The sequence below is a fragment of the Chroicocephalus ridibundus genome, chromosome 2, assembly GCF_963924245.1.
Source record: "Chroicocephalus ridibundus chromosome 2, bChrRid1.1, whole genome shotgun sequence".
NCBI lineage: Eukaryota > Metazoa > Chordata > Aves > Charadriiformes > Laridae > Chroicocephalus > Chroicocephalus ridibundus.
In genome coordinates, this window is record NC_086285.1 from 143,368,031 (window position 1) to 143,395,827 (window position 27,797).

Genomic DNA, 27,797 nt, shown 5'->3' on the forward strand with positions numbered 1-27,797 from the left:
GACAACTTTTCTGACAAAATTTTGCAGCCTCAGGGATGGGGAAGAAACAAGACTTGCAGTAGGAATGGACTAAAAGCTTAGAAATCACAGGTGGAAGATGCGGCTTTACATCGTGGTCGCTGTGCTCTGTTCTGCTGAGCACAGGGATAAATGGCTTTCCGTTTTGAAGAAGCTGCATTTTAAACGACTATAGTCATAGACCTCAACACAAAAACCTCTGAATACTCCAATACAAAGGTGCTGATCTTGTAAAGTATCTCCGTTACTTCTGAAAGTGGTTATGCAACAAGGCGTTCAATAAACGATGTGATTCTCTTGTGTAAGCAACACTTAATGACTGAGAGTCCAACCTATTCACATGTTGAAGGCTCTCCATATCACGCAGCTTAGGGAAACATCATAGGAAATACTCAAATTCACCAGACGAGAAGACACAGGAGACAACTAGAATAAAATGTAGCTTTTTAATAAACTAGTGCAGAAATAGCAAAAAAGTTCATTTGAGTGTTGAAAATACCAGCTCTTTGCCAGATTTCAGGTTAGAAGGCTAATGCAGTATCATCTTGCAACCACAGGAAGGAACATTCTTAGATACAACATAATCAGGTTGAATTCAGACCAGAAGCTGGTGTTAATAAGGTCGCTCTACAAAAAGGCCAATGACAGCACTAATTACCACTTGATTAAGATTTCATTGTTTATTTACATAGCAGCCAGGTAGTAACTTTGCAAAGTCCCATACTAGCAGGATATGAGGTAATAAGTAGGATGGAGGTATAACTACAGTAAGAGTGTAGAACAAATATGTATTCTTTTTAAATATGCATTGCTCTGCTTAGTAACATTTCTTTAAACTCATTTTTATCTTTCACCTGAAAGATAAAACCATCAGCAGAATATAGTTCCTAAATGGTTTGTTATTCACAGACAAAAGAGTACTTCTTGTTTAGATAAGCAACGCCACTTCCTGCAGCTATCAAATATTTACAGGATCCCTCATAGAATCATAAAATCATTTAGGTTGGAAAACACCTTTAAGATCATCAAGTCCAACCATTAACCTAACGCTGCCAAGTCCACCACTAAACCATATCCCTCAGCACCACATCTATGCATCTTTTAAATCCCTCCAGGGATGGTGACTCCACCACTTCCCTGGGCAGCCTGTTCCAATGCTTGATAACCTTTTCAGTGAAGACATTTTTCCTAATATCCATCCTAAACCTCCCCTGGTACAACTTGAGGCCATTTTCTCTTGTCCTTTTCCTTTTTACCCGTGAGAAGAGACTAACCCCCACCTCTCTACACAGTTTCTCCAGGAGAATGCTGTGGGAAATGGTGTCAAAGGCTTTACTAAAGTCCAGGTAAACAACATCCACGGCCTTTCCCTCATCCACTAAGCGAGTTATCTTGTCATAGAAGGAGATCAGTTTAGTCAAGCAGAACTTGCCTTTCATGAACCCATGCTGACTGGGCCTGATTGCCTGCTTGTCCTGTATGTGCCGCCTGATGGCACTCAACATGATCTGCTTCACAACTTTCGCTAGCACCAAGGTCAGACTGACAGGCCTGTAGTTCCCTGGATCCTCCTTCCAGCCCTTCTTGTAGATTCTCTATTACTGATCCTCCACGGGAATTACTGTGCTGCCATACAATGTCAGTGCTTTGCTGACCCCAGTGGGAAGCTGGAACTCATCTAGAACTTTCAGCATGTGTCAGACTGCTTCTGTGAACAATATACTAATTTCTCTTGTCAAAACTCTCAGAAACTATTCTAATTTGTTTCTACAGCCATCTGTAACAACTATAAGAAACTTTACGCAGTGCAGAGAATTTCACTCCTTAGAAACACACATGATAAAATCTTAACATGATATTGATAGAAACATTAGTACTGTATGACAGAAATACTTTAGGTTTTTTTGAGAGCCAGAGGATGCTTAAAGAAACTTAAAAATCTGAATCTTACTTGAAGCATTTGGATCGTGGCGAGGTCTGCAGCTTTGAGAATCTTTGAGCACATTCTCTTTAGTATTGGATTGACAGACACTTTTAAATGGTTTACAGAATGGTTTCATATTAGTTTGAGATAAAGCAGTTGTGACTGTGTCATAAGTCCCTATTCCAGCCTGAAAACACCTGCCACTGTTGAAGTCATCTGCTGAAATTACACCCATCACTTCAATTTCTTTTCCTCCAACCATCAGTGTTTGGCCTTCATCAAGACTGTCTAGCTCTTTAGATTTATATCCAGTACCTAAAAGAACATAAAAAAATCAGCAATTAGGACAACACAGCAAATACTACTTCCTTAACATCAGTACTCATCTACAGGAAGGAAAAACAAAACTGTCGACAGGTATTTGATTCTTAAGCATCTGAATTGTTACACATATGAACTCATAAAGCTCCTTAACAGAGCTTGACATTTCAATGCTAATAATCAGAATTAGATACCAGAATATGTAAGCAAATATTCTATCATCATCCACAATCAGTTCTACTGAATATCAAATATCCATTAAAGGGAATTTACAAAAAAAACAGTCCCATATCATAAAATCTAGCAGCTTGCCTTAGTTTTAAACTTGCTCAAAACTAATGATCATTCTAGGTCCTTTTTCCGTGCTTTCATGCCCTGACATGAACACCACTAGCCTCTCCTGCTGTTGATCTAGACAGAATATTCTACTTTTAAAATCATTCTAAATTAGCTTTTTACAATTAAGGACTCATATGCATCTGAAATCTTTACTTCTACATATGGTCTGAAACATTGGTGTGTGATTTTTGCCAGGATTTACCAATCAACTTAGTAGTTTGCTCATTCAAAAACCTATTAGGGAGCCAAAGCATTTTTCTATGCGCCCTTAGGGACTCTGTCAGGGTGGGCATTCTCAGAGCAGCTACCACATACCATTACAAAATACAGCTGCAGCTGCAACTTTCTTTTAAGATAAAGATGTAGGAAAGAGTGGTGCTTCCTTCTTTTAAATAGCATTCTATTGGTTTAAACTCTCACATAAGAAACAGGAGACGTATATTTTCTCTTCTTAACTCAGGGAGGTCAAAGCCACATCTCTACCTCAAAATTAGAAGCAGAACTCTTTAGAATTCTTTACCCCAGTTGTTGAATTTATGCTACTTTGAATAAGCGGGTTTGGATCCTTAGTTAGGCCAAAAAAATAAAAAGCACGACTATGTAGACCAGTAGCTAAAGCACTCACCCGTGAAAGAGGCAAAACTCCCCAAGGTTTTAAATATATTTTATCCAACAAACACTACATACAAATACTGCTAGGAGCTGTTTGCAAAGCTCAGGTCTCCCACTTCTAGGAATGTGCCTTCCCAAAGGCTTGGAAGGTGAAGATCTGGATTTGAATTCCTTTAAGAGAATAAATTTACTGAGGTGTTTCACAGTCCAAGCAAGTGCTGAAAAATGGTCTGGCCAAAAGGGAAAGGGAGATATTTTCTTCCCCTCCTCTAAATGCATGCAAAAAGCACACAGCAAACCTTGTTTGGTCCTTGAAGGGACAACACTTGCTTTCAGGAAAGAGCTGAAGATGGACACAAGAGAATTCTCGTGCATCTAAACCAGGTGCCCGGAGAGGGCCTTTATGACCTCTTCTTCGCTCTGCATTTTTGTTTTCTCTAATTACCTCTACAGAGCTTCAAGCTGAACATACTGAATACAGGTGTATCCCTGTGGAGGATCTTTTGGATTCCAGTCTGAAGAGTCTAATTCTAAGACAGGATGGGCTTTAAGTAGGAAAGGCAAAAAGCCAACCTACGAAGCTCAAACGTTTATGCAACTGCCAGAAATAACTGTTTCTATAACATACAGCAAATTACAAGACAGCACTTCCTAAATTCTTTGTACCACATTATTAAGGAATCGGGACATTTGCAGGGGAGAAAAGCAAGATGTCCTGCTGCCTCAAAAACAAGCTACAGCCTGTGCTCCTTTTAGGTTCCCATGCCCCTTCTTAGATCCAGCCCCGGTATGCCTAAGTAAGAAAAATCCTTTTTTGCCCTTTTCTTGCCATTTAAAAATAATAATCCTGGAAGCTTATTCACACTCACTGTAAACTCCCTAGTATTAAATGCAATTTTGGAGATAAGCACCACTACTGGACCTTTCCTTCTCACTCAGTGGGCTTGGAGAATAATTGCAGAACTTACACTGCTTAAATTGGTCAATTTAGGATTTTCTTTGAAACAACAAGCATTGAAAGCAACTCTGTAGGGCAAGTTAGCACCAATGATATTGGTATCATTGCGCTCCCTGACACCATCCAACACAGCAAAAAGACTTTTACCAGCAAAAATCAGAATATTCATTTTTCTATTGTGTTTTCTGCTAATTCAAGAAGACAGGACTTGAAAAAAAAATAAAAACACAAGAACAACAGGGTGGTGGCTGATGCATTCCAGGCATTACTCTCTTTCTCTCTGCCTTTTTCAAAAACAAGGAAGTCTGTACATATATTGCTTTGCTATAAATAAATTCTAATTAACTGCTAAGTCACAGACTGATTTGCAAATCAAAGCTGCCTGGTCCTAAACAAGGCTCACAATGTCACGATTGTAACAAAGGAGCAGAGAAGCCATCTCAGCCCTAAAATTAATCAAATTATGTTTTGTAGAAACACTGTCCAATCCTACTCCCTTACAAAATATCTTTGGCTCAGTTAGCAAAGTTAATTCTTGCATTGCTTTCAGTAAAAAATTACTGCTTTGAATTGACTGCAGCCTATAGTTTGCAAGTCTTATTTTTAACTCTGATATCAACCCAAACTGTGTCTTACAGTAGCAGCTGCTGCTAAAACTACAAGACTAAAAATTGCCACACAGTTGACTTTGGCTGGGCTGGAAAATGTTGCTGTTTGCTTGTCTTTCCAATAAAGATAATATTTTTAGCTGTTTGATTAGCTGAAAAGTACAGATCCAACCTCTGACATTCCCGGTTGCCATACTACTGACTGGAATATCGACAAGAAACCTAACTGTGTATCTTCCCCTAACCCTAACACCTTCTCCAATGCATTATGTGAGCAACCAAAATCAACTACTCATCCCTCATTTGGCATCTCTGCTGAATTTGTACAGCCGTTCATTTCCAGATCCTCTCCTTGGACTAGCATTTGCTGTTTCCATGAATAATGTTATTCAGCCTGCCCCAGCCTCCCCCATGCATCTGCCTTATATGTAAGAAATATAAAGTTTCCCTTCCGTCTCCTTCTCACCCCCAAAACCTACTGTTTTTTCATCCTGCGGTTGACATCGGTATGGAGAACTACAAATTATCTAAAGAGCTGTGTCTCTGTTATTCAGAGCACAATAATTTTAAGCCAGTTGTTCACTTACACAAGTATGCAAATCTACAGTACCTCTTCCAATGTCTTTGCCTTCCATATCTTTTAATATTACTGACTTTCCTTTTGTAATAAGAACAGCATCGCCTTCCCACTTCTTGTGCTTTTTCTTTGATGCCTTACACCACACAACACTGAAATATTTCGCAAGGCAGTCAGGTTCTTCCTGAGCTGCTGCTTCCTTTGCTGTCCCTGATGTTGGCAAATACACTGCATCTAAAAGGGAAATAAAATAACAAAGAGTATCTCAGTTTCTCTTGATGAATTGTACAGTCATTTGCATTTCAAACAAATCAAGGACAATCTATGCATTCATCTTACATAAACAAAGTGGTGTATTTCCTGTCCTGGGCCGCTTATGGTAACTTTGACCAAGAGAGAACAGCACATAAGGACTCATCCTGAAATAGGAACCATTAAATTGTTTTTGGAAAGTATGCACTTTCAGGAAAAACATGCTACTTGCTACGTTAGTAAGTGAGCTCCTGATTTGACATACAAGACTATGAGAGTGGAAAAAAAGTAAAAGGAAAAGCTGGAAAAAAACCAAAAGGGAAACAAGCATATGAGAAAATGAAAGCAGAGTCCTGGTGAGACAGTGCTGAGCAATGTTCTGGAAGCAAGGACAGGAACACAAAACTCAGGAAAGGGAGCAAAGGAGACCAGTAACCAGATCTGAGGCTGAAGACATTAGTACTAAATGGCAAAACAACTATAACTGTAATAATGCAAAAGATTTCTTCAACAATATCCTTTAAATATAAGTAATTGTGCAAATCTTGAAACAGACCATCTCTTGAATTTGCAGCAGTTCAAATGTTGTTACCAGGCTTAGATCAATTTAGATTTGTCAGCACTTACCTAACTATAAGTGTCACAGATGTAAATATTAATAGGAAATATTTAGGTCAATAAGGTTCAGAAATCATAATAGAACAGACAGCAGTTGATTATAATATCGATTAAGAATAAACGCATGCTTTCAAGAGTTAGCAATCTGACATAAGTAATGGTAGATAAGTCCCCAGCATTACCTCAAGGAATATCTATAGCATTCCTTTTCAGCACATGCACAGCTTCAAAGGGAGAATCAGACTAATTTTCATTAAAATACCCTTGCATGCTGGTTAAAGGCTTAAATCGGTTTGCTCCTTTGATTCCATCTGGGACCTAACACTATACAAATGTGTTAAAAAAAGTGCTTATGCCACAGACTAACCTTTCCAAAATTTCCAAGTGTGCTGGTATTTAAAGGAGAAGCTGCAAGAGTAAACTCCTGCTCACAATAATGGTCCAATAAAGAGGCAACTTTATCACTTCTACATCAAGTCCACATATGCTTAAAACTGTGAAACACTCATAAGTTACATGCCTAAATCGGGAGCAATTTTTCAGACTAGCATTTACTAAAAAGGTATTATCAAAACGAAAAATGCTATATTTATCGAATAGCATTTTCTTCCCAAAGCTCTCTAAACGTTTTATTGTCTGTCTAGAACTCTATGCTAACACAGTGCCTAACGTAGATAGGCTTTTCCATAGGTGGATGTTTCTTCAGGGCACTAGCCAACATCTGCAGTGTTTCATGTGACAGATGCCCCCATCTCCAAGGGGTAACAGAGCAGCTACTGAGCACTGGCACGTCACAGAAGGATGAGAAAACAGAACAGAGCATCTCTTTTTGAGAAGTAGGGGACTCTTTGTAGATGAAACCTGGGAAATGAGCCAGAGAGCCAGAATAAATCCTTGCGGTTTTGCAAAAAGGTACAAGAGCTCTATTGGATCTTCAGTAATCACAAATGATAAGATTTGAAGGAGCTTAGGAGAGAGGGAGGGAAAGAGAGAAAAACCACACATTGCTAAAAATACAATAGAGTCATTTACTTCTATATTGTTTCTGTAAACTAATTCAACAAGATAAATACAAGATTGTTTTCTCTTTGCTTTTCAAACTGATTCTCTTAGTTTAATCCGCAACTTCTTTCCGCATATTAAGTTTTTAAGTAACTGTTACTGCAAGACCTGGAGATTTCATTGCAGAACTTTCTTCTTCTTCTTTCTTGAAGGATGACCATCATAAACAAATGACCACCTCCTTGTCTCCTCCACTGACCTCCCACGTGAATTTGGTGACCCCTGAGATCTGTTTTATGGTCATTGCTCTTTTACTCAGGGAATCCTGCATGGTATTGTCTGATTCGCCAGTAGATTAACTTTCAGGTCAATAACAATTCTTCAAACTCTCATCCCTACTTCATTTAAAATAAGAAGAAATGCAATAATTTAGGAACAGGGCTGGAAACTGCTAGCATTTTGTAACAGTGACTTTTGCCCAAAAGGATTTCTAACTCAACCTGTCCCGAATGAGAAGCAAACTGGGCACCAATATTCCATATAATACTACCAAGTTCCTATGGGAAAACTGAAAAATAACAGCCTGTGCAATGCTCAGATTTCTTTCCTCAATATGTCTTCTGAATTATCATAATTTCTGTTTGTAAAAATATCCAATAACAATTTGTCTCTATGCTACATAAAATATTCTCTTTTACCTCTAACTACAGCAGTTTCAGATAAAAGTGTTAAAGTATTTTTCTTTTTTAAAAAAATTAAACATTTTTACGTAAAAGCCTCTCACAATTATCCTCCATAGACTTTCCTTGAATAGATAACTTAAACCTGTTCACCAGCAGTGCTGATCAGGTACTTGCATTCAACCTTCTTTTTATCTTGTCGTTTTTGTTTCTATTCAGCATCGCACCTATTTAACTTCAAAGATTTCCTCCAGTGCAATAGCAGAATATCCAAATTCAGTAAATACAGCGTCAGGAACTTTTCAGGAATTGAAATGAGACGGGTATGGCTCACATAGGGACTAAGTTCAGTGTTTGATACAGAGGTACAGAGAGCAACGGTTTCAACAGTAAAACTCTTGCTGCTCACTGACCGTAGACAGTATCTTAAATAGAGCTGGGTTTGCTGAGACCCTGGAAGATAAACTGCAATTGTAAATTCTGAGCTCTGCTGTTAATCAGTTTAGACTAAAAATAATAAGTAACAGGAACTATGTGTACACCATAGTTAGAGAAAGATCAGGAAATCATGCACGTTCATTTCTCTCCCAAATAGTAAACTGCCCAGCCTGGTTTCTTTAACCATGAAGAAACTCTAGCAAGTGACATGTCTTTTCTCCCAGAATGAAGGGCTCAGGAACTTTAAAGATGTGGCTAATAAGGCTTTGAAAAGCTTCCGCAAATAAAAAAGCTTTCTCTCTGGTTGAGAAAGCACAAGCTTAAGTTTCAAGATATAAACCATAGCCTAGTTGATATGAGGAAAAGTTTCAGCAGCCTCAGGAAGGTGATGATTTACAGAGAGCGGGACAGGATCCAGGAGAGGGGACGGGGAGCATTTCAATGGCAAACTAGTTTAACCAGTTTCTGATGAGTAGGATTTAGAGAAAATGCATTGATTAAGCGTGTTAGGTTACTCCCAATGCACCAAAAAAGCAGCTGCGTTATGAAAGACTACAAAAGATAACTCGAACGCGCATTTCCAGTAGCCTATACACTGTAGCTCGCAGCACTGTAAATAGGTGTTACCTTAAGGAGCGGGGCATGCTCCAGCGAGCAGGGCACTAGACACCTCAGCCTGAGGTGTGGTTTAATGGATGGCTTAACCCCATGCGACGGCAGGCTGCTGCCAAAGCCCACGAACTCACCTTTCCTTCCCTCTCCCCTTCTGCTTCTCATCCACCAGCTCCAGGCAAGCCAGCTCAATGAATCCCATCAACAACTACAGTCAATACAGGAAAGGGATATATGGAGTTCAGAAAAAGGAGACTGGGAGGCCACCCCTTTTTTTGTGGCAGCTACTGTTAGGTTGGGGTGATTTTGAAACCATGGGACCTGTCAGGTTACCCAACACCTCCGTACCTGAACTTCCATGTTGTGTGTATGGAATGATGGGGAGTTTTCCCTCAGCCCCTCTGAACCTGCTAAATAAAAAGCATTGTTGAAATGCAAAAATTACAATTTAAAGAAGACAACTTTGATTCAAGTTGTGCTCTATGGTGCTATGGAATTAAAAAGAGATAGGCAGAGCCAGAAATCTGGACTGAGGTAAAAGGAGATTTGGGCTCGGAATGAATCGCAGCCAAAACTCAATGACAGCAGCCTCTGCAGCCACTCTGCACATGTGCCATCAATCTGCTCCGCAGAGCCAGCGCCATCTCCATCTTCTGAATAAAGGAAGTAATCAAAAAGTTCCTTAATGAAATTAATTCATAACATTTAGAGAACAGATGTTTACATAGTAGTTAAAAGTCTTATTCCACATGAAAGATCTGTATGTTAAAGATTCCTAAGGTATCCCGGGAATATTTAAAGAAATATGAGACAGAGATAGCATCGTCCTTCATTTGCAAAGCAATTTCAGTCTAATGATAAACCTAATACTAAAGCAACATGTAAATGCATATTAGTGTGCCTCAAAGATGGAAAAATATGTAGTAACTCTTCTCTACAGCACTTCTATGAGACTTTTATGAGGAGCACAACCAGCAAGAGTCAAGCCCACTTGCCCTAAAACCATAGGAATCAACGACAGCTGGGATTATGTTTCAGAGGCACCTGGTTACAATTGAGTGCTTCATACACTTCTTTTAAACACAAAATATGTAATATATAATTTGTCTTGCACATATCAGCATCATTAGCAAATTCACCTAAAGACTGATATTTCAAGCAGGACTATTTTCTTTGGAAAACACATCATTGTTTTACGTCCAAAATTATTTTTAAACAAAAATGCAAATGATCAAATATAATTTAATATTTGTAAACATCTGTGTCAAAGTCACTTTACATGCATAGCTGTCATCGGAAACTCCAATCAAACTAGCCTCTAAATTGCTGAATGTGCATTACTATGGGGATCTTCATTAGTAGATCTTACTTTACATAGCTGATAACTTTGTCAGGCCTTCATCAGTCCGTATGACATCCTCCACGTTAGCTGTCCCAGTTTAAGCATACTTATTGACACACATGCACAATGTCCATAAAAAGTTTCAGTGAAAGAAAAATCACTGGTTATGAGAACAAAAATCATAGATTAATACAGTCACAATAAACTATTACTCCTTGTAGAAGCTGTTATAACTCAATACTCTGGAGAAACAGCTAAAAATCTGGGGAGAAGATAGTGCTTCTTTTTTCTTTTGGCTGGGGTAAAACTTTTTCCATTCCTGAAAGCTCTTGGAGATAAATGCAGTTTGCACATTCTCTGCAGCTTAATTTCCTGAGGATTACACACTGGACGTGCTCTAACTGAGGCCGAGAATAGCCTTCTCTGTAGTCACAGCTCTCACTGCTCAGACCAAAGCTGGGTTTCTTCCAAGCGCACCAGCAGGGAATTTCTCCTGGTCCCTCTCCTTTGGAGACATCATCTCCCCCCTGACACCACAAGGGAAAGATGGCAGAGGGAACAAGGACCAGCTACAAGGAAGAGCAATTAGTGAGAGGCAGTCTGAAAAGAAAGACGACTGCTGGAAGGGAAGGCTGATGTTAAACCAGTAGACAACTGACAACCAGGTAAAAGACCTTAAGTCAGAGCTGGAATCGGAGCAAGACAGGGAAAGGCTAGAAAGTAAGCAGTGAGTAAAAGACAACACATTATTTGACAACACATTATTTTAGGAGAAGGGATGGGGAAAATACCTGGGACAGACCAGGACTGAAGTCCAGTATAAAAGTCAAGCAGCAGAGAGAGAGTTGGGATTTTCTGAGCAGGAACTGGCCCAAGAAAAACTTACTGCCCTCATCTCTGACCCTCAAAACTCAAAGTTCACTAAATAACACATGGCTGGAAGCCACCAAGGGAAATCAAGACAAGACCTGAGGGGAAGAAATAAGAACAGGAGCTGATTAGACAGTGACAGGGAAAATAAAGCGAAAAGTTACAGTGGAAGAAACCAGCTAAGGACAACATGGCGTTGCAACATAAAAGATGTCAAGCAGGTGAGCCCAGAAGGGCACTCACAGCAACCCAACCTCCTGGTAAAGCTTGCTGTTCTCCCCGCCCCCACGTCTGGTGGGGTAGTCAACATAAAGGTAGTCAACATAAAACTACTATAATTGTTACACTGTTCCACATAATTTTACAGAATGGGATTCAACAGCTGCTCTCCCTGTGGGTAGGGCTGGGGAAGGAGAGCAGGGGGAGATTTGGGTGCAACATAAAAGATGGAGGCAATTAAGCTTTTCAACTGGGTCCAATTGACTGATCGTACCCTGCAAGACTAACCCAAATCGTTTCTGAGTTTGGGACTGGTGGAGGACCCAGAATTGGGCAAATAATTTCTAGTGGACTAGTTGGTGAAGGCAAAGCAGGAGCTAAAGCTTGGGTCATCATATTATTTTCCCCCAAGTCCCTTTGGCACTTTCTGCTCTTCAACCTGAAAAAAATTCATTCTTTCAGTTTTTTGCTGACAGCAAACACACGCAAAACTCACTGGGCAATTCACTGCATGCCACTGTATTAACAGTCTACACTGACTTCAGTGACCTGCTAATGCAGTCATTCACTTATTATCCCAAAGGGTAAAGATAAGACTTTCAACCTTGCCTGTCTTACATAGATGAAAACATCAAATTATATGGAATAATCTGTTTAGAAATGTTAATTTGCTCTAAAAGCCAAAAGATTAACATCTACAACCCCATGATACAAAACTAGGTCACACCCCCACCCCATGCCCCAAACCCCAGCTTCCACTAAGTGAATAGTTTTAAGGTTGTGAAGTCGAGCAAAGTTTGGAGATGTCAAAAATAAGACAGTTCCGGTGACCTGATCTGCCACATTGTGCGTCTGCATTAATGGTAAAGTCTTTACAGAAAACATGCTGCTCCACACTGCCGTGGGACCTCCTGCTCACTCAAGTGCCAAGAACTGAACTGCTCGGCAGCGGCAGGAAAAAAGAGGCTGCTGCTGCCTACGCCATCCCTCAGCTGCTTTGCTGCAAACTGCAAAAGGTGTGTGATGAGGGAGGCCGAGTCTGCAAGGACAGAACGTCGGCTCTGGTGGTTAGATAAGGTGAACAGTGCCTTAGAGAACGGGATCTTACCTGCATGTCTTCTAGAGTTCCTCTGTAGTGCAAGGAAAGTCATTTAACCCCAACTTTTCAGCTTTAAACATTTGTCCGAGTGCCTGGCTTGTGACTCAGTCTCATTTGTAGAAATAGAGAACACTCATGGGTGAAAATGGAAGTTGTGGTTTGGAAAGATTAGCTGTATGGTATTCTAAAGCACTGAGATAATGCAGTCCTAGCTGATTCACTCTGCATCTTCGGTTATAACGGGGCTTTTTGGGTTTATTCTCTCTGCGCCTCAACTCCTGCATTATCTCCTAGAAAGTGGAGATTATACCAACCTCTTATCTCACAAGGATGTTGTGAAACGTAATTACCTCTGTGAAGCACTCAGATACTATCACGATGGGCACCAGAGTAAAAAAACATTAGATAATTAATTCAAAACAGTTTGAACAGTGTGCTGAAAATAAGGCTTAAGTCTGTAACTGAACAAACAGGTGGAAAGAAAATGCTGAACAGTAGTTCACTAAGTGGATACAGTCCATTCTGTGAACTGAAATTGGCAAGGAAGCCTACAGAAATATAATCCATAATCATGTAATTAATGACTATACTCAACAGCATGAGATAGCTGAATTCAGGTTGTGCGTATTTGCAAGTTTTGGGGTACTTGAGTTTGTAACCTTAATTTTCTTTTTAAATAGGAACCTTCTATACACAATAATAGAGATGGTAGATGTACTTAATTTGAACAAGTAGGAACAATCCTCTCAGCACCATTTAATGAAACATTTACCTCTTAAGGGTATCAACTGCAGAGAAGGGAGGATGGAGAGCATATACTTTCAAAATTATAGCTCCATGGTAGAAAACTATTCTTCCTAAACCTCTCAACTGTCTAAAAATCCAACTGACTCCAGCTAGCACTGTAAAAATTTAATGAACTAAGCTGAAAGCTTCTGTCAAGTCCACAGAAATAGATGTGCGAGTCCTATTATCAAAGGAAAAAGCAGCATCGAGGATTCTGAAAGGCTGCAGGCATCATTCGGTGCAGGGAGCCAGATCACCTCAGTAAAATATTGGAACCAGCCAAATGCCATCCAGGTTGACTGTTCACTACACTTCTAAATGTTGCCTACCACACTGAAAGTTGTTTTGATTAATTTGTGAAGTAAAGGCTCTTTTACTTAAAAAAATAAATGCAAAAGTCATGACATTGAATGCTATTGCTATAAATGATAATCTAAATGGGATATAAGTGGAAAAATTCCAAATATTTAAATTACCAAAAATTCCAAATTACTAAGAAATAGATATTAGACTATTACACAATCGTGGGCTAATTGTAGCCATCTCAAAGAGCAGTCAATTTTTGAATTAGCTTGCACAGATGTAAGTATGCATCCTTTTGTGTCCAAATTTTAATGGAAGGTACGCGGCTAAATCCATATGTGATACTTTGAAAATATAAAGCTTGGCATCCTCTTAAGCATTTGCTATTGCTTCTACTGTTTTTTATTAAAAATAAAACTGTATTTCTGTGCTGTACAAAATCTCTGTTCCTAAAAGGCAAAGACTTTTAGATCTGTAACAAACAGCAAGCAGGCAGAAAGGGATTTATTAAGATTACGTATCCTTCATATTAACATCTGTTTTAGCACATATTGGAAGGAAAACCATTTTAATGTACTGTTTGTGTCTGTTAATGGCCATCTTTGATTTTCCTGGATTATAATAAAGAGTCCTTAAAATAAAAATAATCAATAAAACTTATGCCCACTGTCATAAGCACGAAACACAATATATTCCCATCCTAAATTATTTAAACAGGACTGTTTAAAATTTATGACCTTACCCTGGAAAGAGGCACACAAAGGATGAGTCATATTTTTGAGAATTTTCATGTGTTATGCAGCAATGATTACTTGCAGAGTGGCTGACGAAATATTTGGAAAGGGGAAGAGTAATCTCTCCAATCAAGTCACATAACTTTGATGCACATAAATGTAATCCATTCAGTAGTCCAAGCAGAAAAGTAATATTTATGGCCCAAGCACAAAAACCTAGAGCTCTAGTTGTAATTCTTACTAGGAAGGCAAAACTGGACCAGGGAAGATGAGGGAGGAGGGAAGAGGGGAAATTCATCCTTGTGGAGGTAAGCAATGCTTACTGTGCTGCCTTTACTGATTCTTGCGTCTAAGAAAATCAACTACAACTTAAATTGCATAGACATTCTACTGCAAATTAATAAGATGATTCCCTGCAGAGAGCCGTAAATTCAGGATGCTTTTAATGGAGTCTTACTTTGTGTCAAACTTGCCTATTTTTCGTCCTGAGCTGACCACTTATATAAGGAAATACTAGAACACGTGGCGATGTGGCAGCTTTCCCTCAGCAGACTGGGTCCACTTGCTGTTCCCAAAGGGCTCCTTTGACCCTTCACGTCGCTTGAAAGCCTCTGCAGTGCGCGCAGCTCTTCTTAGCAACTTACCGTATGCATATATCATTGGGGATGTGTGTGTGTGTATGTATATATGTACATGTACATACTCCTCAGAGAAGGATGAGATTTTTAAAAATATCATATTTATTTCTACTATATTTCATCTGAAAAGCAAACTTCATAGATGCCCACTATAACTTCAGAGCTAAAGTATCTGAAACTCTCAAAATATATTTAACTTCTGGATCTAAACAAAGCAGCTTCCTCACCGAGGCTGCCTGGCCTGTTAGCAACAAAACTAGGAACACATTTTCTTGCTTTCATTCAAGGTGTTCACAGCTGAGAAATCGCTGTTCTCCTCTCAACACTGCAATGTGCCCAGGTTGGTCAGGCTCTCCTAAGAATTCAATTAGGGACTATATCTGAAGTATAACAAACTTGTACTGAAAATTACCAAATTCTGTGTTTGTCAATGGCTTATGAATTAGACAAACCTGAGTGAGGTTTTAGAGGAATGGCCAAAGACCAGCGTGGTGCCAAATTTCAAGTATTTTTTCAAAAGCACAGAAACTAGAACGCTACCAAGGGAAGATCATAAAAATTCAATACATCCAAACCAGCGTATTCTCCCCTCAATCTGCTTCACAGAAAAAAAGCTGAGCTACTTCAAAAAGACATAAACAAGCACAAATACATATCTAGAACAAACAAATCATAGCCTGAGAAGCTATAAAGTGGTCCAGCCAAACTGACAGTTGATGCTACCAATGTCACCTGGAAGTCCATGATGATGTACAACCTACTGCCACAGCTTCCTTACAATGCAAAACAACGCAAACATCACCTGGGTGAAATTTGCAGAGTTTACAAGTCAAAAATAATGGGGTTTGGCTTACAGTTGAATGCCATATTATGACAGAGAATGTATCAACAGTAATAGTAATGTTATACATACCCAATTTTACTTCTGTATTTCTGGTACACGCCACACAAACATTTCTAGACTTGACAGAATGGTATTCTTAACAGTATCAACAAGTGAGCTAAGTAAAATTTACCTGCAAAGTGCTGCAGAGTTATGATAAATTACTTTCTTTCACATGACATCTTCAATGATTAATAATAGATACAACCTGAGACTACTCCATCAGGTTTTATCAGATACGATAGAGGAAACAAATAACGTTGTAGTAACTAGCCACAGGCAGTCCAAAATCCCTCCTCCCCATCCCCAAACAAGATAAACATTTTGTCTTATTGTTTCACTGCTAAATTAAAGGGGAAAGAAATGAGGAATTTATAAATTGATTTACTTATTTCAAGCATGCAGAAAGTTCTGAGCTTTAAAAACTGACATTTCTGAGAAAGCATTTGCAATATAGACAAGGACCATACAAAGACATACTAAGTAAGCAAATGGCACCACACAGAATACTGTAAAAAAAAATGACGGCGCCTTAACCAAACTGGGTTCCTGACATCAACTTAGTATTGAGGAGCAGCATAATCCAGAGGAAATATTTTTTAGCTGACATTTATGTTAAATTATGCTAATTATGTTAACTATAGATGAAAATCAAGAGCCAAGAGGAAACAGCCAGGAAACAATGACTTAATTTTTTAAAAATTCTATTTGCATACATAAAATACAAAAAATAAAGTAGGATTTTTCAAGTCTGCAGTTTTGCTAAACAGCAAATAAAAGTCATAAATCATGTGGAGTAACTGCTGATTAAGTATTCAATGAAAATTAAATGATATTCTTCTTGTGTGAATAATACAGAGTCAAACAAGGTGTTACATTCACTCAGAGATGTCTGGATACATCAACAAATTGTTCTGTGTAATCACCAGGATAAAATAGTGTGAAATCCCCCTGCACAGAAAAAAGGCAGAGGCAGTGGGGAATGCCAGTGCCTGCAGATGGCTGAGCTTTCCCCGGGTTCTCTGACCCTTATCCACCCCCTCCTACCCACGAATCACAAGTGAGGTTTTTGACTACTTTAGCGCTGAACAACTGTAGGTTTTACAAGAAAGAATTCACAGAGACTAATTTTTTTAGCTAGTCTTCAATAAAACTTCAGGAAATTGTATCTTTTATTATGGAGGAAACTTTGCCCAGACTCACTGAATGCCATTTAAGAGCAACCATCACCACACAGGCAACTTGGCTGACCTCAAGGTGAACGCTTTCATTTTTAGCGGAGGTAAAACACAGAAACATAAGTCACAGAATGACTGACATTTTCTCATGTGTTACACACCCAGCTAACAGACTATTATGTTAACGACCGTAAGCAGCACACTCTTTTTTTTAAATCCAAGACTTAGACAATGAGATTTTTCAAATTATTTAAGACCTGGATATTTAAAAACAGAATAAAAGCATGACTTGTTAGGAATACACACTGAGAAGCTACATTTCATGTATTTTAAAACCTTGAAAAATGCTAAAAGGCATTCTTTTTAAAAGGTTTCTCTTGATTTTCATGTGCAAAATAGAAAAGTAATCAACATGCTAGGAAAACAACACTTTATCATCCTCCTGAATAACCTTTTTATGATTTCACCGAAGTTAAAATTCATATGGAACCATCCTAAAGCACTTTAAAATAAGATACAAGAAATTTTTAAAAGACAGCTTAGCCAGCCAGCCTGGGTACCACAATTTCCCATTTGCTCCTCCTACTTAGAACAACTCTGTCATAATTACAAGCAACTTAATGGCTTTGCCTATTGGAAATCCAGTGGACACAAAGTATGACCAAAGAAGATGACATGCAAGCCCTAGTCTATGCATTTTCATCGTATGGAGGAAAAAAATCCAAAGCCAGAAAATATGTAGAAATATAAATTAAATAAATGAATTAGCTAGTGAGGTGGAAGATGTTAGAAAACAGGAGTATGACAAGCAAGATTAGCTACTAGTAATCTCTCTTGGTCTTGGAGTACATCTCTCTCCTACCATTTTTACCTGATAAGAATTCTGATCTAAGGCAAGTGCATCAACCAAGATGATTACACAGGAGTCAAAAGCTTAGGGGGGAAAGCGGGAAGGGACAAAAAAGCAAGGTAATTAGGGAACAGATGACAAAAATTATAGACTGATCATTAGACAATTACTCAGATAAATGAAGTTACATAAGATGCTATCACAATTACCACAAAGTTATCCCAGTTACAGTTTTTTACTCTAATCCTAAACATAAATCAATTAGATGTTGGGAATTAAAAGTACTCCTGGAGCCTGTTTATTTCAGTTATCTTAGTAGAAGGACATGAACATATGGTGAAAATTTGTCCTTGCCTAAAATTACTCTGCTTGTACTACGTACATTATGAACACGCAGACAGGGAATGGCACTGCCAGATGTAGTGAAGGGAATAAGAGTATAAAACGGGGGTGAAGGAGGGACAGGCTTCCTACCATTCCTTTCACACATGCTCATGAAATATCATTTGCTGGAACAGTAAAAATTCATAGCACTTCAAGGTCCAGAAGGACTAGCCACAGCTGTGGTGCATGTATCCACATTAGGAATACACAGAAAAAAAACAGGAACAGGCACTGAGAAGTGAGAAGTCTGGCTCAGACAGATAACCTGATACTGTAAAGCAGATATGGGGTGTGAATGACATGCAGAGCCACCAGCAAGGAGAGGTATAATATATAATCGTCACCGTATTGCACTGATGGAGCAATATAATGTCACTGAAGGAGAAAACATTTGAGTAGTGAAAGGAGATAAATGTCATGTCACTGGTATAGAAACAAGCGAGCTACACAGAGACTCAAGAGATTTCTCCCCCTCAGCCCAGGCTCCCCCAAAACCCAAAAGAAACACAACTGAGAACAAAGGAAACGAGAAGCATGAGAGATGTCTGAACTAGAGGTGCTGCCCACAGAAAAGAATGAAAGGCCTTCCACTAAGAAATGAGACAAAGACAGAATAACCAAACACAGGAGAACGCTGATTATAGGGAGACAGTTCTGACCAGGCCAGTGTATTTTATTATTTCTTTACTCATTTGCATCCCTCCCCTTCCAATATCAAGAATACAAGGGAGACACTGATGTACCCAAAGTCCTATTTTTGCAACTACTTTGTCTTTCAGTTCAGAAAGGACTGCAAAGACTGGAAATTCCTCTGGTTCTAGTCCTTGAAATAAAACTACCATGCCAATAGAAACCCTGGAGGTTACCTCTTCATGTAGCTCAAGGAGAACGGAGAATTCAACAGAAAATATTCTAAAGTCTCTAGAGCACTTTGATGGCCAACATAAGAGTAGCTGTAATTCAAAACCACTGCCAAGACAATGAGCCATATCAGAATTATTTTCTAAACTATTAAAAATTTATTTTCATAATATATAAGGCCACTAACAACAAACAGAAACTAACTCCTTACCACTGGAAACCATAATTCTGATATTCAACTGAAAGGTAAGATCAGGCATTTCCAAATTAAGACGAGCGCAGAGAATTTAGTACTGTTTCCATTTCTAAGAGTCCACATTTCCGATAGCAAAGTAGAACAAATAAAATCCTTATTTATTTATTAAAGCCAATATTTAGACTCTTGCAAACTCAGGGAAGTGAGTATCTCATTGAAGCGTTTCCAGCTATACAAAAACAGATCGATGTCCTTCAACTGAAAAATACAGCATAAAGCCAAGGACTGTACAGAAACAGAGGCCACTTATTCAGGCATCATCATTTTCAGCGCAAGCAAAAATTCCCAACAGAACAAACGCTTACAGTGCTCTCTTCTCTGGGAAAACAACTGGAAAAATATTGGGGAATTCCATATTGACGACATCTGTTTTCACTGTGTGTATTTTTCCTCAGTTTATAAACAGAAGACTTGTTTCCTCTACTCTTTCCACCTGTAACCTGTAAAAGTTATCCTGGGCACTGAGAGTCAAGTTTATTTCTCTCATATCACTACTGTAAAATTTTAACTACAATTCGTTAAGCTCCAGTAGCCCCTCAATTACATTTACATGCTCCCAGCCTTCAGTTTTTAATAAGCATTTATCCCTGTGACTACAATGGTAACGCGATGGACTCAGAAGACCGACAAGGAGGTGCGAGGCTTACCTCATTCAGAGCCCGCTGATGCAGACCTGTGCCCCATCCTCGCACGCTGAGGTTCTCTGGGAATGGAGAACGAAGCAAATTTGGGAAAACAGTGGTGACAGGAGCAACAGTTACAAGCAGCTGCAGGAAGAAATATTCCCCTTCCTATTGCTTTTCTTCTTTTTGTTGTTGGGGCCCTCTGAGATGGGAGGGAAAGGAGGAATTACATCTCCTTTGTTGTCTCTTTTTCCTTGATGCTGTACTTAATTTCCTTTTCTTGTGCTAAAGGTTAGAGGAAGGAGAAAGTATTGTTACAGGGAACAAGGAGCCAGAGGTCTAAGGCAATTGTGGATCCATTCATAACACGCAGGAGACCAAGAATTATGAAGAACTGAATCATCTGGGACTTATGCTTTCCAGGTTATTTTTCTTCCAGTTATGAACGTTGATTGTAACTGCAGAGGAAATGGCTGCTACATGGACAGACAGAAGAATCAATTTCTTTTTTATTTTGGGCTTTTTATTTGAAACTAATCAAAAGACCAGAACAACAGCATTTATAAAAAGTACCCAGAATAACAAAGAATCTTCCGTTGATTTCAAGTCACATTTTACTTACATACAGAAACTGTTTCATTTCGGTAGCTTATAGTCATAGTGATATTGATCAAAGGCACCTGCAACTGTCTTGGTTGCACATGCACTGTAGTAATTATGCATGCAAATGAGGAAATTAGACATTTTTGTGGTTGATCACCAGTATAATTACTATAACTGAATATACGATCATGGTAACTGTACACACAAATTACACATGCATGCAGTTTTAAAAACCAAGCGTTGCATTCATTGTCTCTATTTTGATAACGTCCTATGGAAACACTCCTCCACTGGAAACAATTAAATGTATTAACTTTTTTAAAGATGTACATTTATTCAACTGTCTACTGAACATTAAAAAAATATAACAATCCAGTAATTTTGTTTTCCAAGCCGATATATCAGCAAAATCTCACCACTGTCATAAGATTTACCAACTTGAAAAGAATAGGACATTTAAACATAGCCTCTTATTCCTCCTTTTAATATGTATTTATTAACTTGTAACTTCAATAACATATTAAAGGATAGGTAATTATTTGAAAAAATAACGCATATGGTCAAAATTTTTAAAAAGAGCAGAGCTAATTTTCCATTAGCTCACCACAACTCTAATAGAGATAAGTGGAAATATTTTAAAGGTTTGGACTTTTATCAGCCTAAACACTTAAATATACAGGATTTGATTATACTTCAGACCAGAAGAGTTGGTGCATTCAAATCCATACAAGGTATTGTTCCAAGCTACACAAACAACAACGCGGAAAAGATGCTTTCATCTCTCAAGCCCAGATTTTGATCCATCCATATTAACATAAGGAACAATTTTGCTAGGGCAAAAGCATTTATTATTAAGTATTTCAAAGAATATGACAGAAGTAATAAAATATTTAGATATTGCTGTATTCTGGCAGATCACGGCGTAGTCGTATTGCCTTCAGCTTCTCTACTTTAATTTTTGTTCGCAACAGTTCTTCTTCCAGTTGCTGCTTTCTTTTCAAACCATCCCTTTTTTCCTGGACATAAAGACCAATTTTTCTTTGATTTTCTAGTATTATCTGATGCTCTTCTTTCAGCATTTGTAACATCTGTGGGTCATACCCACACATTGGTCTAAAGCGTTCTCCAACCTCAAGCCTAAAAAACTCATCTCTTCTTGGTACAGGAGAGGGAGACATCATCACTCTCATATCAACTGAAGATACTGATGTTGAAGGAGACCTTTCCATAATGTGCACCAGCTGGTGTTCTTCCTCTTGTTCTAAGCTCTCATTTTGCTGTGAGTCTATAATCAAAGAAGGAGGAGGTTTGACATCCTCTTCCGATTGCAACTCCATCATGACTGTCGCGGGATGGTGATCCAACATTGCCTGAGGTGAACTGGTACCAGCAATTGTTTCTTTATCGATACTAGCACTAGAACACACAAAATCATATTTAAATAATCCATTAAAAGCTATTTTTAAAAAGCTTAGCTGTAAGTAACCAAAGCTTCATTTGAAATGCTGCTCTGCTGTCTATGCCTGGGACTCTACTTCATTACATGAACACCACCTGGACCACTCCTTCGTTCCACCACACGCACACGGCCCTGTCATATTCAGATTCTAACACGATAAAGACAGCACAGCTGACAGAGAACTATCCTGGCAGGCCCTTCTTCTGACACTGGAGAAGCAAGAAGGGCTATTAGTGACAAATGAGAACAAAAAGAAAGCAGTGACAGAGGAAAGGGTTTATATAATGTATAATGTAATTTTAAAAGGGCATAAATTTAGATTGAGTGGACTGTGGCAGAAACATTTCCATCTCCCAAACTTATTAATCTCATCCTGTTCTAATGTATTCTAATGTGTTTCCAACTCGTGCAGCCAAGTATTTGGGGTTTTTATATAAAACAGGCACTGAAAAAAATGACACAGAGCCTCGGGAGAAGAAATCAGAGCCCAAATGAGGACCCTGCCAGTAGATTAGGGAATCAAGCTAATCCTTGCTCCTTCTCTTTGAATTGGTGATCTCAGTATTCTTCTGAAGCTTCAAGAGAAGACAGAGAAACGTTTCCATTAAGAGCAGTCTATAGTTCTGTGCATTTCTTTTTGAAAGTACAACGCCCACTTGACTCATCTGTCTTTGTGTAAACCCCTGAGTCAGCAGCACCTCAAATCATGATTTGACATTACGTTGGCTTTGATGGTAATAATGGTTCAAGCTGTTCCTGCCACTTCTCTACCATCAGCCGTGTTTGAAGCACTACACTTCTGCACATCACTCCTTTATTCAGGTAACGCTTTTTAAAGCCAGATCAGCTTCTTGATCTATTTTACAGTACAGATCTACAAAGAATACTTTCAGCATGACCGGGAAGGCAGTATAATGTAACATGGGAACAGGAATATATTAACTTGGTACTGATACCGAAAATGGTGCACCATCGTGGCCGTGAGTGTCTAAAACAGAGGCTATAACTAACTGGTGGTTGCAGATACGAGACATTCCCCAATCCTTGAAGAACTGAGCTGCTGCTGCTACCAGCTAAAGGCAGTGAGTGGATCCGTGGTTAATGTAACATTCACAGATGCTCCCCAAGCCTGGAGGACCTGAGTTTAAACTCCTTGGGAGCCCTACAATCCACAAATTGAGAAACACTATCTGATTATTAAAACACTGTCCTGGTTAGCAATAGATGTGGGTTCGAATTCCCAGAAGCAAAGGAGAAATTTAATTTGTACATCCTACTTCTCGCATAAATACACTAACTCCTTAATCAAAAGATGACATGATCATTTCTTCTGCATCTCCCACGGTCTTCAAAACTCTTGGTTTAAAAGAAAGAAGTAGTCATGGTTGCAATTTCCAAAGGACCCTGATCTAACCTGCCATCCATTAACACGAAAGTGCAATTTCTAGAATAAAAGCATGAAGTTTCTCAATACTCAATTATAAAAATGTTCAACGGGGTCAGAGCAATATATTTTCCAAAAAATAACCTTGTCAATCACCCAAACTATTTTAATTAAAGATTTGTGGGGTTTTTTTAAAAAAGGCCCATGTAAAGCAGGTATTTAAAACAGACCTTTCATTTATTCCCCAAAGAAAACGCCAGGATAATCTTAATTCTATTGACTGTTACCTGAGCTGCCTATAGAGTAACAATTATATCACTTTACTCCCTCCTCCTCATGCCACAAAGCTTCACCTTGTCCTGTATACCTCTTTCTCGCATTCCTTTTACTCCTCTCATTGAGCATCGGAAGTATTATCCTGCACACAAATTTTCACTTGTTTTCCCCAGCGCTGACTGTAATTCTGGGTTTCCCTCTCTTCACAACCGCAGCTTCTAATACAGCTTCCCTCCTTCTTATTTGCTGGCTCCTGGCCAGCTTCTAGCCTGAGAAAAGTGGAAACAACCAGCAGGAGAAACAGGTCATTCTGACAAAAGGAAACAGAGAGAGAGAGCAGAAAGAGAAAGTGAGAGAGGTTAAAGAGAAGAAAGGTAGGGAAGATTTAGTCTAACATGGACTAGAGCCTCCTAACAGTGAAAAATACATCTCTTAAAGTGAGCTACGAGCTCAGCCACGCTGAGCTAAGAAAATTACCAAATCTTCAGGTAACTCTGATGAGGTGCCTTTTTTCCCCCACTTAGAGTCAGTCTCTTAAGAGGAAAACAATTAGACAGCAAAGAGAGAAAGAAGGAATTGAGAAACAAAAGAGCCGCTGGTATAGTGGTTACTAATGTTGTTTCTGACAACTTGACTGAAAGAAAGACAAACAACAGTTACCACAATTGGGGGATGGTGTTTATAACCCTGCAGGCACCCATGATTCACCAGGTTTTGTTTAATCACAGTGAGCTAGAAATTGCTTAAAGGTGCGATTAAGAATTTGGATTCATTTTAACTTGTATTTCCCTCCTACAAAACCTAAGCCATATCCTGGTGAGTTAAAACCCAATATAGGGTTTTGAAAATTTGGGTAAAATGCAACTCAGAGTTAAAATTAGAACTATCGAATAATGGTGTATTTGGGCAGGGGAAAAAAATAATCTCTTAAATAATATTCTTTTCCTTCAGCGCACAGTGTATTGGCTGTTCCTAGGATCAACCATTTTGGGTAAGCAGTAATCAAGTCAATGTTCCCAGACCCATAAGGGACTGCAAAAAATGTTTAAATTTTAGGAGACAAACTATGGAGATCATTAGCTCTTAATCATTCACAAAAAGCGTCAGTGCTTTTTATAAGCCGATCTACAAACCAAAGTTCTCACACTATTTTTTTTTTTTCCTCCTTACAAAACTTGGTAGTCAAGACACTGCAACCTTTATTAGCGCAATTAAAAGCCTCGTTTTGTTCCAGAGAATTCTTTGGAACGGTTCCTCCAGGGGCATTCACCAGGAGCAGCAGCACAGCCCAGTTGCTTCAGACTTCTTTACGCAAAGGACCCACAACAGCATATTTTTAGAGCATCTGGCATGTTGGGATTTAGACAATTGTTACCATTCAGTTCAACCAGTGGCACCATGAATCCAATTCAGCGTGTGTGCGCATGCCAGCTTTTCTTAGAGCGTTACGCTGCTGCACCGACTATCAGTATATCTGATTAAAATACGGAAAGTTCGCTTGCCATTAATCTGCTTGGGGAAATGAGAAAAATCAGAGCTTTCTCAAGGTTGATGGGGAGTTATTTGACTTCCCCCCCCCCTCCTCCCCAGCTTAGTTTTTGTATCTGGAGGAACCAAAACCTGAACCAGGCATTTTTTGATCCCTCAAGGACCAATACAGAACCAGCAGAGTGTTGCAAGTCAGATATGAGGGGCATTAGCCAGCTGTGGGAGAAAGCCTGCATGCTGCCTGCCTGTATTATGTCTGGCTCAAATCTAGACAGTGTGTCTCACTTTACTGAGCAGTAAAAAAAAAAAAAAAAACCCTACAAAAAAAGAAAACTTCTAGTGCTGTACCTCTCAGTTTCTCTTTGTATTTAAACTACCTAACGTATGATATAGAACTGCTTGGAGTTTAGGCTGCAATTAGCTTTACTCCAGTTTCAGGGAACCACCGTCAATGCAAGAAAAGTCTAATTTAAAAAAACATTTCCACTCACAAAGGCACTGTGGTGTGGAGAGTCAAAAAAAATTTTTTTAAAGGATTGGGATCAGTTAAATCATAACATGCAAACGTCAGAGTAAATGAGAGAAAAAAAGGTGTAGGGGTAAGGTTTCTTAGCTGTGTGAACTAACTTTATTAAAAATCCTATATAAACTGGTAATACTTCCATATGTTGCAAAATGACTGCAGTGTTACCTTAAATGGAGGAGAATAGCCATCACTTTGCCAGTGTTTGAATAATCTGCCTATTAAAAGGTAGGGGAGGGGTAGAGGTTGGAGCTACTATTTCTCTTTGATTCCCTCTTAACCCTCACTTTCCAGAGTATGACAAAGACTCTGAAACAGGCTTTGAAAGAGCTGAAAAAAAAAAAAAAAAAGAATGCAGTGCTAAGTCACCATAAAGCTTCCCATAAAACAAAAGCAATATTATTTTGTCATTGTTCCCCATTTGGGGATTTTTTCTGATAAACATTTCCTTTAGGAGCCTGAACACAAGCAAAGCGTTACAGAGTAGATAGGAGGCGCCATAATTTTCATTCAGTAACAAAATAAAAAGAATCGTCTCACCTTTGAACACCGCTCCTGTCTCTTAAACAGACATTGGAAATCTGTGGAATCATCTCCACAACTTTCTTGGTTGGCTCGGAAATGCTGCTTTTACAATCTGAGTGAGTCTCCTTTTGCTGCAATAGCTCCTGTTTGGCATATTCTTTGAGCCTCTTGTACAGCGTGCGCAGGCCCTGTGCAGTACGAGGAGGGCGATCTACTCCGATGGCATTGTAGTTATCAGCTATGATATCCCAGCATTTGTTTTTTTCCACTATTACAGAATGCTTATTGGTATGTTCCTCGAGAATTTTAACGTACGGCTTCACGAGTTTTAGCAAATCGAGCTTTTCAGATAAGGTAAAATTAGAAGATCTGGCCTTCCCAACCATTGTTATCTTTGAATTAAGGAAGCCGTTTCTGAAGCCACCATGCAGTCCCTAGCTCTGCTCAGCTCTTTTTCACAAACAGAAAAAGATCAGGCTTAACTAGGCTAGTCTCATTTAGGCCCACGCCTACAAGGGAGGGTTTATTAAAATTCCTTCAGCTTAAGCTGACGCAGGTTCAGGAAATCTGCTTAAGCCAAGCCTGACCTACATAAGGCTTCAGACTGAAGAAGACGAGAAGAAACAAGCAAAACGCACTTTTGTATGAAGAGACCAGACACACGCAGGATTTAAAAACATGAAGGTTTAAAGATTAGCATGTTACCCAGCTAAAAATTACCTAATTTAGCTCGAGTAACAAGCTCTGACACATCTCCCTCGCTCTCTCACACGTATCTCAAAGTGAAACCGCGCTGGAGATGATTTTACACGTATACGACGTGGGTCCTCGTCCCCCCCCCAGAGAAAAAGAAAAATAAAAGCAACAACTGCTTTGTGAGGCGGCTGCGGGCCGGGGAAGGGCGCGGGCGGCGTGTGCGGGGAGCTCCCTGCCCGAGCCCCCGGCCCCCGCCGCCATTTGCATAGCGCCGGTCCCGCTGTCAATCAGGGCCGGCCGAGCCTCCAGCCGGTTGGGTTACACTCAGGCGCGGGCTTCCCGGCAAAGCTCGGCTTCCCCGGCGCTTGGCAGCTCGCTCCGGCTACCGACACGGGGGCTTCTTAAAGAGGCCGCTTCTCTCGGCGGCCGAGCCTCCCCGGCGACCGGGAACGGGAACGGAGTGCCGCCGCGGCCGCCGCGCCGTGCCCGGCGGGAAGCGCCTGCCCTTCCCCGCCCGCCCCGGGTCATCGCCCCCCGAGACGGGGAGCGGCGCGGCCGCGGGCTGGGGCTGCAGCCAGGAACAGCGACGGTCGGTCGTGACAGATTTACCGAGTGCGTTACAGCCTGGGCATGCTGGGATTTTCATAATATCCACCAGGAAAGAGCCTGCTTCTATAATAATACTCCAGGCACGCTTTCGGGATAAAAATATGTGATTTTTATTAACAAGATGTGGGTGCATTTCTAATGTTTGCTCTGAAACGTAGCACCTTAAGCTGAGCCTTCCCATAAAGATGCACGCAGGGCTTTAAATCCCTGTGCTCTAAATCAACAAATGGCAGAAAGAGAAAAACCTGC

General features: G+C 39.6%; 2 protein-coding genes across 3 annotated transcripts in view; both read right to left on the reverse strand.

The window, feature by feature from the left end:
- The window catches only part of RAD54B (RAD54 homolog B), a 67,823-nt gene that overhangs the window by 21,154 nt on the left and 18,872 nt on the right, over positions 1 to 27,797 (reverse strand). For both annotated transcript variants that reach the window (XM_063327201.1, XM_063327200.1), the window contains exons 4-5: positions 5,391 to 5,591; positions 1,970 to 2,257 (exon numbers count right to left, since the gene is read on the reverse strand). In XM_063327201.1, coding sequence (XP_063183271.1) covers positions 1,970 to 2,257; positions 5,391 to 5,591 — 489 coding nt within the window. The remainder of the gene's footprint in view (positions 1 to 1,969; positions 2,258 to 5,390; positions 5,592 to 27,797) is intronic.
- On the reverse strand, positions 20,508 to 27,509 carry FSBP (fibrinogen silencer binding protein). The gene is made up of 2 exons (XM_063327202.1): positions 26,259 to 27,509; positions 20,508 to 22,004 (listed from the first exon to the last, which is right to left on the reverse strand). The coding sequence occupies exons 1-2, from the start codon at positions 26,627 to 26,629 to the stop codon at positions 21,479 to 21,481; spliced, it is 897 nt and encodes a 298-aa protein (XP_063183272.1). The 5' UTR covers positions 26,630 to 27,509; the 3' UTR covers positions 20,508 to 21,478.